The 18,701-nt window shown below is 40.7% G+C and overlaps 1 protein-coding gene across 1 annotated transcript; it reads left to right on the top strand.

Moving 5' to 3' along the window:
- The first annotated feature begins 14,893 nt into the window (after positions 1–14,893).
- On the top strand, positions 14,894–15,599 carry LOC131681329 (uncharacterized). The gene is made up of 2 exons (XM_058962084.1): positions 14,894–15,233; positions 15,301–15,599. The coding sequence occupies exons 1-2, from the start codon at positions 14,920–14,922 to the stop codon at positions 15,560–15,562; spliced, it is 576 nt and encodes a 191-aa protein (XP_058818067.1). The 5' UTR covers positions 14,894–14,919; the 3' UTR covers positions 15,563–15,599.
- Positions 15,600–18,701: the final 3,102 nt, after the last annotated feature.

The following is an 18,701-nucleotide window of genomic DNA, read 5'->3' as shown; positions in this document are numbered from 1 at the left end:
CCACCAGTGCGCTTGTCCTGGGAATGCAGGAAACGGAAGCCCGATTTAAGATGCCGGTGAGTTCGTCCGGGGTGTATGACTCCTTCCGATCTATTAGATCGTCAACGGTCTCCTCGTAGCGGGTCCAGTCTGCCCGATCGTAAAACCGCCGTTTTCGGCGGGTTGTTGAAGGTGGCGTCTGATTGTATACAACCTGGATTGGGAAGTGGTCGCTGTTACATGGTTCGGCAAGGACAGTCCACCCACATGATCCTGCAAGCGCTCCCGAGCAGATAGAGACGTCGATGGCGGATTCCGTCTGCCCGCGGAGAAAAGTCGAACTGCCATCGTTGAGAACCACGGCGTCGTTGTTTTCGACTACTTCGGCGATGTCGTTTCCTCTCCTGTTACAAGTACGCGAGCCCCACATGGTGTGGTGCCCGTTCACATCTCCCATGATGATGAATGGCATCTCAACTTGCTCAATGAGCCGCTGAAATTTGTTGCCCACACTCCGAGTACTGCCGGGGTTATACAGGGATATAACAGTGCACTGAACTGGGTATTCGATCCTCCTGGCGACGGCTATCAGTTCGGTATCCAGAGATATCGGTTGGGATGGCACATCGACCCGGATGGCCAGACCTACTGTCTGGTAGAGGTTCTCTCCACTGGCGGCGTTCCACGAATACTGGTGTCCGAACCATGATGCTGGGTTCGTCTGATCCCGGATGTGCGTCTCCTGCAGCGCCAAGCAGATGGGCTGCGTCTGTGCAATGATCCTTTGCAGGTCACCCAGGTACCCTCGCAGACCATTTGTGTTCCACTGGATGGCCAGTGTTGTTGCTTTTATCGTCGTAGCAGAAGAGTGGAGGAATCCATAACCTCCGACGGCGTTGTCGTGAATGTCTGTGGAAGATATACGAGCAGCAGATGGTTCCGGACTTAGTGTACCATACGACGAGCTTACCCGGGGAGAGGTCGGGTCTCCCGCACCAGCAGCCGCCGGGGGGCATCGCTAAAAGGCGGAACGTCCCCGGTCAGGGCCGGCACGGGGAAGCGGGCGCTCGTTTTGACGCCAGTCAGATTTTTATTCGAGCTAGTGTCATCTTCGGTGGGGGAGTTGATACTTTCATCTTGGTAACGATTAGTTTGCTGCTGCTGTTGGGTGGTAGTTTGGGCAGGTGGCAGGTGGATTTCGATTGGCCTCCCGTGCCAGCAGCCGCCGGGGGTGCATCGCTACAAAGCGGAACTGCCCCGGTCAGGGCCGGCACGGGGAAGTGGGTGTCATGGTTGGTGATGATGACAGATGTACTGAGGTCTGGATTGGTTGGTTGATTTTATGCTTTGCATTACTTCATCGAAATTTTTTATGTGACTAAATAACATCGTAAAATCACCACAAATAAGCCACTAGTTGGTTTAGTTATTGTTTAGATAACTGTTTGTCGTGAACTTTTACCAAATCCGAACTTGAAATGCGATAACAACAACGACGCCCGTGAATGCCCGCTATCACACTATACTCATTCGACAGGTTTTTGATTTTCTCTTTGAAATAAGTCTATGCTAGTTTTACGAAAACTTGCGATAAGTGGTCAAAATTTAAAAAAAAAACTGTGGATGGAGACGCATGGTTAATACTGATATTAAATTTGAATAATCACTTTGTAACTAGAATAATGACACGAATACATGCACAACTTTCAAATAGCACAAAGAGCATGATCTACGAGGATTTTACTACTGACCAAGAGAGGATTAGAATGGAAAGTATGGTCTTTGAGATGGTGAAGTTATTCCGAGTGTTTAAATTCCGTAAATATTTTCAACCAATTGAATTATGACATTAAATGTTTCTGGAACTATTTCTTGATAATTTTCACAGTAACTGTCAAACTGAGTGAACTCAGTTGAGTTCTAGTCATCTGGTAAAACTATTTTGATCATTATTTGTGTAGTACTGATTTATCTTAAGGGTAAGCGATGTTACCCAAATAAAAAAAGACCATTTTTGAATGAACACGCAAAAAAGGGGTTTTGATTTATTTTTATATAAGATATGAAATAAGCAATCTAAATAACTTAAAACACACCAGCGAAAAAAATATTCACCGCCCTGTTGATTAGTGAATGTAATTATATATTCAATTTTTTTCTTTTAAAAATTAAAGAAAATGTAGTTTTTAAAACAAGTAACCCGCTAATGAATTTAAAGTTCCGAAATTACTCGAACACATCTTATTTGAACTGTAAAAACTAAATAATCATTTCTGAAGCACCATAATGAAATGTAAATCAATTCGTTGGAAAATAAATTCAGCTTACCACAATTACTATAGAAAAAAAATCAATATAAAAGACAAAATACATACTTTTGAGCTACACTAATAAGCAGTAAAGTTAATTTCTAATATTTTTATAACCAAAAAAGAATTCAGCATGCAAAAATTCTTTAAACAAATTTTAGAACCATTACAACAAAATAATTATTTTTGAGTCACCCTAATGAATAATTTTTTTTATTCAGTTCGTTTATTTAATAGGCATAAATTCGTTAGCTTGGCGGTGCCAAATTGCTTTTTTTTACATTTTGAGTATCTTAACCCATTCATGTCCATGTTGTTTGTGGACAACAACGTTTTTAAACAGCTATAACTTTTGAATGAGGCAAGATTTGCTCACAAAAACAAGTAAGTCCAATAAATGTGGCTATTGCCTTTCATTTGAGTATTAACATGTCGAAGGATCAGCTCTAGAACTGAAGTTATTGCAATTATTCTGATTGGATTCCGATGGAGCAGTGCTGCCAGGGACAGTTTGCGTTGACGTCAGAAAATGAATTTTTCATATATCTTCGTTATGTTGCAATACTATTGAAAACTGATAAAACTTATCAATTTAGACTGTCTTTGGCTACGTTTTTCACCTAATTGTACTATTGTAAATATTCTAAGAGAATTTTATTAAGGATTGGAAGGTAAAAATTGAGCAGCTTCTAGCACTGCGAGGGAAGCACCTTTACGAAAAAAAAGGCTTTTCGTGTTTCTTGATACCACCGTTTTCAAGGAAAAATTATTTTGAAACCCTAGGTGTACTAGAAAAAAGTTGGGTATGAAAGGGTTAAAGCTAAGAGGCTACAATGAACAATTTTTTCTAATATTTAAGGGACCGTTTTTTTACTACTATCTTAATACTAAAAATACGATTCGATACACAAGATTGAATAATAGTTTTTTTTAAGAAAAACATTACAGCCATCTTATCCCTAAGGTATAATGAAGATTTTTTATTTAGCGAAAATTAATAAACAAAAATTTTATGAGCAATTTTGAGGCACCCTAATGAATAGTAAATGTTTATTTTTAATATGTTTAAATATCAAAAACAAATTCAGCGTACCAAAATTACATAAAACCGTCCTATTTGAACCGATACAGCAAAGTTTTGACTTTAGTCCACCTTTTGTTCTAAGTCGTGCCACCGTGGGATCATATAACTGGTTATATTTTGTGACCTGTGTTTCGTTGGTCACAATAAATCCGTGGTCACTGGGCCAGCTTAATATAGACCCCTAGAAATTTTGTTATATTTGTAAATATTGTCAGTAAATGTCTAAATGTGAAATAAAGGTCATAGCTTCCATGTTTACATGTTTGAAGGATATTTATTTCATGTTTAGTAGTCTTCGGTTGGTGCCCGTCAGTATTTATTTATTTATTTATTTATTTATTTATTTATTTATTTATTTATTTATTTATTTATTTATTTATTTATTTATTTATTTATTTATTTATTTATTTATTTATTTATTTATTTATTTATTTATTTATTTATTTATTTATTTATTTATTTATTTATTTATTTATTTATTTATTTATTTATTTATTTATTTATTTATTTATTTATTTATTTATTTATTTATTTATTTATTTGCTTGTTATTTATTTATTTATTTATTAGTTAATTTGCTTGTTATTTATTTATTTCCCTGTTATTTATTTATTTATTCCATATTGATTTATTCACACTATTTATTTACTCTATTATTTATATTATATGTCAGATAGTTTATTTACATTTTTTGTTCATTTGTTTGTTTTGTGAAAATTATACAATGTAAAGGTTATGCATGAAACCAATCCGATCTAAAAATTCAAACAAACTTTTTATCGGGGCACCAACCCATACATGTTTGTAAATAATGTTTTGCTTTTGCTACGCGATATGCGAGAAGAGGTCATCGATCGCGAGTGGAGATGGTTTCCGGGGGCACGGGGAAATAAAAAGGGCTTCCCGCGCCGAAAACGGGATCAATCACTAAAGTTCGGTCCGTGGAGTGAAGAACCACGGCAGCGTCGTCCCATCGCAATACCGGGACTGTGCGTTTCATCCGTTTTGTAGTTTGCGCAAAAAGTGGGATCAGACAGATCCGAAGAACGATCCCCCCGTTATTTTTCGGTACGGTTTGGGATCCCAGTATAGTGTTTTGCTGGCAAAGGCAAAAAAAAAACCACAAGCGACGCGAGTGCACTATTGGTCAAAAGATGCCACAATAGGTGTCGAAAAGTGCGCGAAAGTGTAGAGCCATTGTACCACTCCCGGACCATTATCGAAACGCAGGCCACACGTTACACGGCCGAGTTGCCGCCGCATCTGGATCCCGACCGACGGAAGCACCCGGTCTGAACACTCGTCTGCAGTTCCAGTACCAGTTCGTAGTCCCCGGAAACCCATCGCGGCAGCAAGTCGACCAACGTTCGTCCCGGCCGCAACGATATTCCACACAGCTAAAGTGGAATTAATTGTATTATGCGCAAGTATTTTGTGTCTGTCTAAATAAAATGTAAGGTCTTGTCCATATAAGCTGTTTTTGTATAATTAGTGACGTCCTTGAAGTGAATTAGTCTGCTATTTTGTTCATTTTGATAATTATACTTTGCCCAGAGACCATCGGTAGGGTTGAAAGTCCACCCGTGTGAAATTCTCCAGGAGACCGCGGTAAAACGACCCAAATGCTCGTGTTTTAGTGTACCGTTAAACCGTAGTTAAAGTGTGAGTCCGCGTAGCAGTCGTAAAACAAGTCGTAACAATTGGCGCCCAACGCAAAATCAAGAAAAGGTGATTTGCTTTCTAGACCAAAAGTAAATTCCCTTTTCGAACGGTCTCCCGGAGAAATTTCAGTAAACTAACGTTCACTTCAATAATCACGAAGTCGTCGGATTGATAAGTGACCCAAAATCATTTCATTGAAAAGAGTGTTAGTGAATTTTCCGATTTTTGCGAGTGATGATAAACTGTACAATAGCACCATCGCTCACAGTAACAGAACGGAGTCACAAAGTAGAATTCTAGGTAGAAATTGTCTTCAAGTGATCAAAACAAAATGCGAAAACAGTGTTGAAACGGGTACGGTAGACCAGTGAATTGTCGCCACCAATTCATATTTGTTATGTATTATGTAAATTGTTGTTTGTTGTTATGTAAATTGATGTTGTAATATTTTCAGTATAGGGTGAAGTGTCATATTGTTGGTAGTGTAATTTTTAATGTAATTTTTTTTTCCGTCATATCAGTATATTGAACGAAAATGGCTGCTAGGCGAATTACTTTTGATCAAGCAAGTGCAATGATTGATGAATGGTATTATGGGATGAGGGTTGATTATTTGCAAGATGACGAGCTCGACCATGAATTGGTGTCTCGTTCTGTTGTGTTGACCGGAGATCTCAGTTTGTCACGAAAGCGGAAATGGGTCCGAGACACACTGAAGTTGGAAAAAGAAGGTCAAGTAGATGCTACTTACAGAGTTAAAGGCGATGAGGGTAGGGAAATGGCAATATGTGTTGATAAATTTTCGGACATTAGGCAAATGTTGGAAAATAGTGATGAGGAGGCAATCAAAAACCAATCTTTGGCACGTTTATTGCACATTGGTAAACGTGTCTCTGTAATCCTGACTAATTCGCGAGGATCACCAAACTTACACAGTAATCTACAGAATGTGCTGGTGGATTTGGTGGAGATGGTAGAGGGATTGCAAAATAAATCGGAAGCATTGGTTCCGGGAACCGCAGGAACCGATGAAAATAATGGTGTTGTTATCCCTTCAAACCCGTATGATACAGTTAGCGATTCGGAAGGTCAAAATGATGAACCAGTACCGAGACCCCGAAGGTCCTTTCTTAGTATGGAGGATCTGGAGTGGATCCATTCTCTACAAGCCAGAATATTCGATTTAGAAGCCGAACTTAAAAAAATCAAAGAAGGAAAGAATGTAGGTACACAAACTCTTTCTGACCCTGATCTACCCCGTTCCAATTTTCAAAATTCAAATTCGTTTAATTCTCCATTGTACCCTCACATCCCTTCGCAAATAACTAGTTACAGAAATCAACAAAATACAAATAACCCTATCCATCATTCTCTTCATAATTCAGATTTTCCCATTTTCTCACAAACTTCCAATAGAAATTTGGGACCAGAACCATTACCGGATAGAATTCGATACCCACAGTACCAAACTGCACCGCAATATTCGCAGTCAGTCCATAATCCAACATCAATACAAAACCCAATTTTTCATAATCAGTACTCAGTTCCGTATCATCATCGACACACTTTGCCTGTTTCAAAATGGAACATTGGAAAGTACAGTGGAGATGATCAAGGTCTAAAGCTTAACGAGTTTCTAGAGCTCGTCCAAGCACTGAGTCATGCTGAGCAGATTTCAGAAAGAGAGTTGTTCGAATCAGCCATACACTTGTTCACCGGGTCAGCCTTAAAGTGGTACATGACTCAAAGGTCCATGAACAGGCTTCTGAACTGGCAACACTTGGTGTTCGAACTTAGACGTACATACATGCATCCTGATTTGGACGCGCTTATAAAGATGAAAATCTATCAGCGACGTCAGCAGAAACACGAGTCTTTCCACGAATTTTATTTCGAAATGGAAAAACTGTTTCGCAGTATGAGCGAACAGATTCCAGATTACGAAAAAATCCAAATCTTACAGCAGAATATGCGCGTTGACTATAAGCGACAGTTAGCGTTCATTCCGATTGTAGATTTGCAGACACTTGTGGCCTCGGGACAGAAGTTAGATTCGTTGAACTTCTCGGCCTACAACAAAGTTTTCGGGACCGAGAAGACGGTGAATACCGTTGAAGTACAAGAGAAGAAAGGAAAGAAGAAGGAAAAGAATAACCAGTTACAATCTCAGCCACAAGTGTCTGACAGAACTACAGCAGCAGTTTCGCAACATCACAACCAAAATAGGAATAACAATACCCAGTCCTATACTCAAGATTCTTCGAATCGATCAGGTCCGTCTTCTGTTCAAAACAACCAGAGATTTTCGAATTCCCACCCACCTTCAGGACCGTCGCATACTTCAAACCAGCCACAAGCAGGGCCGTCTGCTACCTCAGCTCGTCCCCAACTTACCCTAGAGGAGGTTATAAACCGACATAACCCTCCACCGATAAACACCTGCTTCAATTGCGGTAGGGTTGGCCATCACATGGCAATGTGTGACAAGCAGCGTGCTATTATTTGCGCGAACTGGGGCCTTCGTGGATTCCCTACCAATTTCTGCCCGTTTTGTCTAAAAAACGGATCTCGAGCGAACGAAAATCGCCGTCCGCAACCCCCGAACGCGTAAATGTTTCACAGTCTAGCTGGCGGAGTCCTCCACCTTTCTGGGAGCCCGCAGCCTCGAATTTGTACGAAAGGTCCGTCGATGTATGTCAAATTGTTTACCCATTCCCCAACGATAATCGACCCTACGCTCCTGTAAAAGTTTACGGGATGGCGATACGAGCCCTCCTTGATAGTGGAAGTAACCACACTCTCGTAAGCGAGAAGTTTTTCTCCCAGTTGAAAACCAAAAGGTTAAACCGCCCGTCGAGGAATGTAGCGCTTCGCTCGGCCAGCGGTGACCCTCTTGATATCAAAGGTCAAGTACAGTTACCCTTTCTTTTTCAAGGGCGTATTCGAATTGTCCCTACATTGGTTGTCGCGAATCTTTCAATTCCGTGTATTTGCGGTATGGACTTTTGGAGAAAGTTCCAAATCCAACCGACGATGCCATCACTAGACAACGGAAACGTTGCTCAGATCGACCAATCTCAGTCAGACTCGACTCTAACCGAGGAAGAAAAACTGATGGTTGAGCGAATCAAGTCGATGTTTCTAGCGGCTGGTGACGGAGAGTTGACACTGACCACTGGTGCACAGCACCGTATCGTGCTGAAAGAGGAGTGGAGAGACAAGCCTCCAGTCCGCCAGTTTCCGTATGTTATGTCACCTAAAACACAAGGGCTGGTAGCAATCGAGCTCCAGAGATTGCTAGATAAGGGGATCTTGGAAAGAAGCAATTCGTCCTGGTCCTTGAACTGCGTCCCAGTGATTAAACCCAACAAAGTTCGGCTCTGTTTAGATGCGAGGAAGATAAACGAACGGACAGTACGGGACGCCTATCCCTTGCCACACCCCGGTCGGATACTCGGTCAGTTGCCAAAAGCGAAGTACCTCTCTACGATTGACCTGTCAGAAGCTTTTCTGCAGGTGCCTCTCGAAGCGAGCTCGCGGAAGTATACGGCGTTCAGTGTGCAGGGAAAGGGTCTATTTCAATACACCCGCATGCCGTTCGGGTTAATAAACAGTCCAGCAACGTTAGCCAGACTGATGGACACCGTTCTCGGTCATGGAGCGCTAGAGCCGTACGTTTTCGTTTACCTTGACGATATCGTCATTGTAACCGAAACGTTCGAGCAGCATATGCAACTTTTGCAAGAAGTTGCGAATCGGCTGAGGACTGCCAACCTCAGCATTAACTTGGACAAATCACGATTCGGGGTATCCGAGATTCCCTTCCTGGGATATCTTCTGAGTTCAGACGGATTGCGAGCAAATCCCGACAAAATCCGGCCAATTGTCGAGTACGAACGACCAAATACGATAACCAAGCTCAGAAGGTTCCTAGGAATGGCGAATTATTATCGGAGGTTCATACCGGACTTCAGCGGAGCAACAGCCGCCTTGTCAAATCTTCTTCAGACGAAGTCCAAGATGATCCAGTGGAACGATGCCGCTGAAGCTGCCTTCTGCGATATCAAAGAGCGTCTGATCTCGTCGCCTATTCTGGGAAGTCCTGACTTTTCGCGAGAGTTTACAGTACAGACCGACGCTAGTGACGTTGCCGTTGCGGGAGTGTTAACCCAGGAACAGGACGGCCAAGAGCGCGTCATATCTTATTACTCGCACAAGTTAACGACTCCCCAGAAAAAACTACCACGCGGCTGAAAAAGAAGCCTTGGCGGCAATGTTAGCTATTGATGCTTTTCGCGGGTACATCGAAGGTTATCACTTCACGCTCATCACCGACTCGTCTGCACTGACTCACATTCTAAACACAAAATGGAAGGTGGGATCTCGGTGCAGTCGGTGGTCGCTGAATCTACAGCAGTATGACATGTCCGTCAAACACCGTAAAGGCAAAGACAATGTTGTTCCAGACGCGCTTTCTAGAAGCGTAGCTGCAGTCAACGATTCGTCTGCGTCATCCTGGTATCATTCCACTATCCAAAAGGTTCTTGACGAACCGGACCGTTACGTCGACTTCAAGGTCAAGGACGGACGACTGTACAAGTTCATTTCGGTACCAGACTGTTCGCATGACCAGCGTTTCGAGTGGAAATCGATACCAACGGCTGATGAGATCCCCAAGATTTTTCAACAGTGCCATGATGACTGCTTTCATCCGGGACAGGAAAAAACCCTTGCTCGAATCCGTCAACGGTACTACTGGCCGAAAATGGCTTCAGAAATTCGGCAGTATGTACAGAAATGCGGAATCTGTAAGGAGGTGAAAGCAGCATCAGTTCCAGTTAACCCCCCCATGGGCAACATGAAACTCGCCACTCGCCCATGGCAGATAATTTCAGTGGATTTCATCGGCCCACTTCCCCGCAGTCGTCGAGGAAATCAGCACATTTTGGTGATTTCCGACTACTTCTCCAAATGGGTTATGATTCATCCTATGAAGAAAATCAGTAGTTCCACTTTATGCACTGTCATGCGAGAACAGTGGTTTCACCGAAATTCTGTCCCCGAAATCGTTATAAGCGACAACGGCAGTAGTTTCCTTTCGAAGGAATTCAAAGAGCTACTGGACCGTTTCAAGATTTCGCATTGGTTAAACTCTCGATACCATTCGCAAGCGAATCCGGTAGAGAGAGTAAACAGAATCATTAATGCTGCTATCCGAACATATGTTAAAGATGATCAGCGGCTCTGGGATACGCGATTGCCAGAAATCGAAGTGATTCTAAATACTAATGTTCACTCTTCGACAGGCTGTACACCGTACTTTATCACGCACGGTCACGAACTGTCCGAACACGGCACGGACCATAAACTGGCCCGTCACAATGAATCACTTACCCCAGAGCAGCAAGTCGATCGTCGAAAACAAATGTTCAACAGCATCTACGATCTGGTAAGCCATAATCTTCAAAAGGCACACGAATCATCACGTCACCGATATAACCTGCGTCACCGAAATTTCGCGAAATCGTTTGTGCAAGGGCAACTTGTTTACAGAAGAAACATGAAGCAATCCAATGCAAGCGAAGCGTATAACGCGAAATACGGCCGACAGTTTCTCCCTTGCCGGATCAAAACAAGAATTGGATCCTCCTCCTACGAACTGGAGGACCTTCACGGGAAAAGCCTCGGTATATGGCCAGCGGCCCACCTTAAGCCGGGATAACTTTCAAGCACGAGTCATTGAAATCTTTTTCCGAACGCCGGCTGTAATCGAAAGACACTTTATTTTCACTGAATCATAAAAATTTAACAGCTTCCGACTGCTTCTATTTTCCATTTGATTCTACCAGCTCTGTGTTCTTCGACGTAATTAGTTTTGCTTTCCTGGAACTATTTTCCATCATCAATAATATTATCAACATGCCTAAAAGTAAAGAAAAAATCATCATTAACGATATACTTGCCAAGAAAACGGTCCAAAATCGCCAGCACCAAACAGTCCGTGTCTACCTTAATTGTTTTTGTTGTTTTTATCTTACCATCAAATTCGTCATTATTGCCTTGCGAAGTACTTGATCCAGTTTTGACAGATCGCAGCATACATGCATGTTATGGTATGTGTGCGTAGATCTGTGCGATATTATTACGTTAAGTTCGAATGAGTTAACTCTGGGTATTTTCTAGTGAAAAATTTCAATCGTGAACCGGTTGAATTTTGGGAAAATACCGTTTCGAGTTACTCATTCGATTTTACTCAAATCGCTGACTCTCGTGTGAGAGTTACAGCTGATTATTAGTTATAGGGCGCCCTAGATTTAGTTGTACCGTGAATAGGTTAATAAAAGTAGAGTGTGTGAGAGTGTGTACGAGGATTTGAGTGATTGTGGGGGAGAATGAAAGGCATATAATGAATGAAAAAGTGTGTGAAAATTCTGTGGTCCGAGTAGGTACTTGAGACAGTACATGGAGTGGCGGAGATGAACAAGTTGATCTGATCTCCGTACTCATAGTAAACACTGTAGGTTGCATTAATTATGGTCAAAACTGGTTTTGACAGGATAAACTAGTTTGTGATTTCGTTCAACGCTTGTGATGATGGCTGAAACCTTTAATCTGACGCAACAAAAAATCGCGATATTGACACTAGGCAGGACGTTTGATGTTTGATGGAAGGCACTATTCTTTCCGATTTTGACATTTATCCCTGCATATTGTCCGTGACAGAGAGTGGACAGGCTCACTCCTCTAAAGTCGCGTAACTCGTAGGAAAGAGATCCTCTGGCCTTTGGAAAAATCATTTTACGAGTTAAAACTGACATTGGAGGAGAAGTAGTCGCATTCAACGTCGGCAGTACAGGATGGAAAAAAAAACACTTCGTTTTTTTTTACCCCGACTCCGGGAAGATTGTGACCTGTGTTTCGTTGGTCACAATAAATCCGTGGTCACTGGGCCAGCTCAATATAGACCCCTAGAAATTTTGTTATATTTGTAAATATTGTCAGTAAATGTCTAAATGTGAAATAAAGGTCATAGCTTCCATGTTTACATGTTTGAAGGATATTTATTTCATGTTTAGTAGTCGTCGGTTGGTGCCCGTCAGTATTTATTTATTTATTTATTTATTTATTTATTTATTTATTTATTTATTTATTTATTTATTTATTTATTTATTTATTTATTTATTTATTTATTTATTTATTTATTTATTTATTTATTTATTTATTTATTTATTTATTTATTTATTTATTTATTTATTTATTTATTTATTTATTTATTTATTTATTTATTAGTTAATTTGCTTGTTATTTATTTATTTCCCTGTTATTTATTTATTTATTCCATATTGATTTATTCACACTATTTATTTACTCTATTATTTATATTATATGTCAGATAATTTATTTACATTTTTTGTTCATTTGTTTGTTTTGTGAAAATTATACAATGTAAAGGTTATGCATGAAACCAATCCGATTTAAAAATTCAAACAAACTTTTTATCGGGGCACCAACCCATACATGTTTGTAAATAATGTTTTGCTTTTGCTACGCGATATGCGAGAAGAGGTCATCGATCGCGAGTGGAGATGGTTTCCGGGGGCACGGGGAAATAAAAAGGGCTTCCCGCGCCGAAAACGGGATCAATCACTAAAGTTCGGTCCGTGGAGTGAAGAACCACGGCAGCGTCGTCCCATCGCAATACCGGGACTGTGCGTTTCATCCGTTTTGTAGTTTGCGCAAAAAGTGGGATCAGACAGATCCGAAGAACGATCCCCCCGTTATTTTTCGGTACGGTTTGGGATCCCAGTATAGTGTTTTGCTGGCAAAGGCAAAAAAAAACCACAAGCGACGCGAGTGCACTATTGGTCAAAAGATGCCACAATAGGTGTCGAAAAGTGCGCGAAAGTGTAGAGCTATTGTACCACTCCCGGACCATTATCGAAACGCAGGCCACACGTTACACGGCCGAGTTGCCGCCGCATCTGGATCCCGACCGACGGAAGCACCCGGTCTGAACACTCGTCTGCAGTTCCAGTACCAGTTCGTAGTCCCCGGAAACCCATCGCGGCAGCAAGTCGACCAACGTTCGTCCCGGCCGCAACGATATTCCACACAGCTAAAGTGGAATTAATTGTATTATGCGCAAGTATTTTGTGTCTGTCTAAATAAAATGTAAGGTCTTGTCCATATAAGCTGTTTTTGTATAATTAGTGACGTCCTTGAAGTGAATTAGTCTGCTATTTTGTTCATTTTGATAATTATACTTTGCCCAGAGACCATCGGTAGGGTTGAAAGTCCACCCGTGTGAAATTCTCCAGGAGACCGCGGTAAAACGACCCAAATGCTCGTGTTTTAGTGTACCGTTAAATATAGTGAAATGTGAGTCCGCGTAGAGTTCGTTAAGATAATCGTAACAATTTGCACAAAGTTTTAAAATCAAAACTAATTAATTTCAAGCCAGGCTATATAGCATTGCAACCGACTTCAAAAGATTGCAGTTCGAGATGTTTTTTGTTGAATTTCTTTTGACGGAATTCCTGGACTCCCGAATTCCTGGATATTTGTAATTAGAAATTCACGGTATTTGGAATCCCGGGAAATGTGAAAATCCCGGGCTTCTTGGGAAAAAAAATCACGGGTTGGAACCTCTATAAACTATTTATAGTGCGAATCACACATGTATTCATAGTATATCTTGCCCCCTTAGCCCCTCGTAGCAATCGCTTCACATTAGCAAATCAAAACTATCCACTTGATTTGGGTATGTGCCTTTCAACCCACGAGTTTCTAAATTAATGAGAGAGCTTGTCAAGCAATGTAAAATATGTCAAACATTTTTAAATAAATCGGTTACGTTAATTAATCAAAATCGAAACAGTATAGCTGCAAAAGACAATGTCGTTTCCTAATAGATTGTAATGCTTAAATCTACCATATCATACTGGTAAAGTTTGTCATAATGAATGCCTCCAAAAATTCGCCACCATCAACACCATGAGAGCAATCTTTAATTATAGCTTGGCATAATTTTGCCTATCTCGATGCCGCGGCCAGATAGCTCGCAAACTTTGACCACAAACAGGTCGCTTTTGAAGCTCCGGTTTCGTCTTTGAAGTGCTGATGAAGGGGTCTTTGGGGTCGATAAATTTAATTGATTATTTTGGAGCTCGCCAAACAAACCAGACGCTACCGGTGCAGTTCGATAGTGCGCCTAAGTGAGTGAGGGATGGCCTTTGATTTGCGCGCATAAACACCGTTAATAATTGAGTCAATCGGTCAGGGTCCGAACGTTTACGCGGGTGATTATTTTTAGCTGCAATTAGGTCGCAGAATGACTTGGAGGGGCCACCGGCTTTGTGAAGGGACCGGAAATGTCGTTGGCGCTCGGAAGTGACGATGAAATCAATTTGAAACTCGAAGTGAACGGCGTATAATGTTTATCTAGAACACAGTTCGATAGATGGAAGTCAGAATTCACGTTGACTGGACGATCTTTCAGATCATTTGGGCAGTTTTTGTGATCGTGTAATGAAGCTCGTTTATGTAGGCACAACCGAATCTTTGATTCAAAATTTTTTTAACTTAACTTAATTTGTTTAAAAATTACAACATTTATTCGTTTGGAATGACACTGGCAGGTTATAAATGTTCCAATTGACAGAGCCTTCACATACATTCCTGTTCCCAACTCCGACCAGATCACCTTCCCAAACTATCATACATCACTAAGCACAAATCTCAGTTGGCTATGAAATCTGTTTTCAGTAGCTGTTCAACAAATTTCCAAAAGTGACACCAAGGTTTTGTTTCAAAATTCCAAAGTGCGACATAAAATTAGCATTCAGATTATTCGTTTCAATTTCGACATACCTACCAATTCGACGCATGAATCACGACGCAATGAACAGCATCAGCTGCGAGTGTAAGCAGCACGAGGGTCAGCCGGTAGCGTGCTGTGGTGATTTCGTGTGTCCCAACGAGACGGCGGAGTCTAGCGATAGTCAAAAAATCGATGATCGGATTGCATGCCCCGATTCTGAAACCGCAACTCTCGAGGGCAAATCCCGCGTCAATGCCATTCGACGGATATTTGAGGGCAACACCGTCGGAACTGGCGCTCATCTTGAAAACATCACAACCAATAGTCAGCCAGAGTCACCAGCTATTCTCCTACAGCATAAAAATGATGACAATGAGCGGTAAGATCAATTGCATTCTAATCTGTCGTTTAAGCGTCGGTAATATTCGTAATGTTTCCATTGATAGAATTGCTTTGAAAGGTGACACTGCAAACAAGTCCACGACGCCAGTAGACACACAGCTATTCGAGCATGAAGCTGCCCGATTCTACCGAAGCCACACCCAGATAGTGAACATACCGAATGGGATAAAGATCATCACGATGATCCTAGTCGATGATAACCTTGGACCGGAAGAGCCTTGCGCGTACGAGACGATGATCTGCCCCGAAAGCGAAATCATCCGACAGTTTGAGCGAGATTTCCGTCGGATCGATAGGAAAAGCTAAGTGTTTTCGGTTATCGTGATCAATAAATACACACCTTCTGGTTCCTAATGATACGCACCTCTCGTGTAGGTCTTGTGTTGTTGTTATTGTGAATGTCAAGGGCCTATGCAAACATGTAGCCACTTAATGGCACGTAGATTTTACGCCATTTAAATAATTGAACGCGGCTGTTTGGGTTGAGTAGTAGGTAAAGAACACTAGATTAGGATTGTCGCTGGTGTTCCAATTGTTTTCTCTTCGAGGCATGTTTGTTTTGTTTTCGGCATAAATCTGTCAAGGTATTGAAAGTCTCTCTAGTAAAAGTCTTTAATCCACACTCTTGGACACGCAGAAAAATGAGGCCTGTTTGTAACAACAAACCATTTAATTGAACTTCAAATTGGGAAAATTCAAAGTGTGCATATTTTTCATTCCCGTCTCTTTTATTTTGCTGTGATTCTTATGCATTCAAAACCGAAATGTGATAAAAATATGACATACGTTTGACGTGAAACCCGGTATGAAAAAAAATTCTATGTGGCAATCTATTATAATTTTTATAAGCGACACATGAGTTTCAATAATTTTCACATGAAATTAACGTGTGACAGTCAATTTTTATGTGTTACTATAAATTGCAAAAAATCATGTGTGAAATCAATAGATTCAAATAGCGAATTTTATAAGTGTAAAGTTTTTGTACTGTTATTATGAAATAAAAGAGTTTGTATCTACTCCACAAGAAAATGAAAATTTAACAAATTTCAGTGCAGGCTTAGACAATTTGTGCATTCTAATTAGTGAATATACATCAACATAGAATGGCCATTGTTTTGCTGGCTAGAACAAACAAAAATGATTAGTCGCTATGAAACGACGATAGAGGATTCTAGCCTTTTTTGACCCATTTGACAGGTATATACCAGAAACAAAACAATGACGTTCCTACCACCGATGTCAGCGACAACCCTAATCTACACGGTTTAAAAAGAATACCCATTTATTAGTTCCAATAGTACTCAGTTTCTGGTTCTAATCCAGCTGTCACGAATTGGGTACTTTTTCGAATAAGACACTGGGTCAAATATTGCCCATCTCATTATTCGAATACAGCAAGGAAAATGGGTAAAATAATACTCATAAATGGTTGAAAAACATTTAGTGGTTTTAGAATTGCGCAGAGTCGACAATTTTGGGTTGTATCTCTACAAGCACTGACTGTAGGCTAAGGACAGTAAGGTAAGTGTAAATGTTGTTTACATTTTTCATTCGCTTACCTCTGTATTCTTTCTAGCCCTAAAATGAACTTCACGATGTTCTTCTTTGTGAGATTTGCTCGACTACACAGTTCCAAAATAGAGTACATCATGAAGGCATACACACCTAGAAAAAATAATGTAAATTTACGTCTCCTGACCCTGACATATACGAGCATCAAAAATAACTTAGTTTTATGTTTGATTTTAATTTTACATGACGTTTAATTTCGTAAATCATGTAATTTTACTCCACATACAGCGTTTGTTCTGAATGGTAGGAAGTGTAATTTTATGTCATTGCGCATGTAAAGTATATGTTTCATGTAAAATTAAATGGAACACGGTAATGTTCCGTCATTTCGTAAATTACGGTTTGTTGATTTGTGTCATGTTTGCAATTACGTCAACGATAAAATTCAGATTTTTTTGGTGTGTACGGTAGCAGTGCTGCTATAATGAACTTGTGTCTTATTTTAATATAATAATAAATCTTTTCAGTCGAGCGTGATTTCTCATTTATTAAAATCCTAATAAATTTTTCCAATAATTTCTATTTTTCTGATTTTTTTTAAATGGGTATATTTTTAACCATTTTCAGTTTCTTTCAATATATAAAATTGGGTATAAAATTACCCAGTTATTGACGTAATCCAATTTTACTAATTTTTGTGTATGGTATGTTTACCCAAATAATGAGTTTTCCTAGTTTTGTCGGAGATGGGTAGTATAAAACTCATTATTGGGTACATTTTTTTAACCGTGTAGTGTTCTGTATCCCAGTTAAGCTCAGTCGAAAAACCAGTCGGAATGCTGGCTGGTCCTAATTCATATTTTGGCTCCAGTGACACAACCGATTCTAGCTAGAATCGGTTGTGGCACTGGAGCCGGTGTACGAATTACGTAGTACAAGGTATTACTTCGTTGGGGAGCTCGTTGTGCTTTTGTCGCACTTCTTTCTTCTGCTCTATCTCTGAGCCTAGAAGGCGCTCGACAAGCTAAGAAATTCATACATCCAGATACAACGAGATCCAAAAAACTAATGGATCTAAAACGTAAAGACTTACGTATAATCACAGGTTTATTTACAAGACATTGGTCTGCTAAGTTTCATCTGAAAAAAATTGGCAAAAGTCAAGATGACATTTGTCGATTTTGTAACTACGAGCCCGAGAGCGTTCCGAGCTCTATTCTCTGCCAGTGTGCAGTACTATTTCTTCGATGGGAGCGATACTTCGGAAGGCATCGTATGACGCCTCACGCGATATGGCATACCTGTCCCAAACGGGTCCTCAGCTACATGAATAATGTACTACCCGGTTGGGACGACACATGTGGACAAACAAACAACTCGCTTCCAGCTACATTGGATTCGGGCAATTTGTAACATGTAGACCAAACAGGGGCAGCCACAAAAGATAACCTGAATAGTGGTCGCAGTGGCAAAGTTTCCCCTACCAAAAAAAACTCTGAGCCTCACTTGGTACATGAAGTGGCTCTACCTTTGAGCCTTGATTTAACTCTCGACACATCTCTTGCTTCTTGCCCGCATCTATTACGACACCATTTTAACTGTCGTCCCCGTGAGCCGTTTAGATGCCGATTCCATGAGCCATTAAGCTCCTGTTTCCGTTAGTCATTCAGCTTCCAGCCTTATCACGATCTCCTCGGATAGTCCCCGACGGTGAACTCACCCTACTCTAACCGATGGTTCCCCGACGAAGGAATTTCTATTGACAGTGATACCCGCTCCCTTGAGCCATTTAGTTCCCAGCTTTATCGAGGTCTACTTGGATATTATCCGGCGGTGAACTACACTACTCCAATTGACAGTTACCCGACAGTGGACCCTAGTCTACACCGACGAAGAGTTCTCCGGCAGCGGAATTTATTTCGAAACTCCA

The sequence above is a fragment of the Topomyia yanbarensis genome, chromosome 2 (genome assembly GCF_030247195.1).
Source record: "Topomyia yanbarensis strain Yona2022 chromosome 2, ASM3024719v1, whole genome shotgun sequence".
NCBI lineage: Eukaryota > Metazoa > Arthropoda > Insecta > Diptera > Culicidae > Topomyia > Topomyia yanbarensis.
This window is presented reverse-complemented; position numbering and strand designations above follow the sequence as displayed.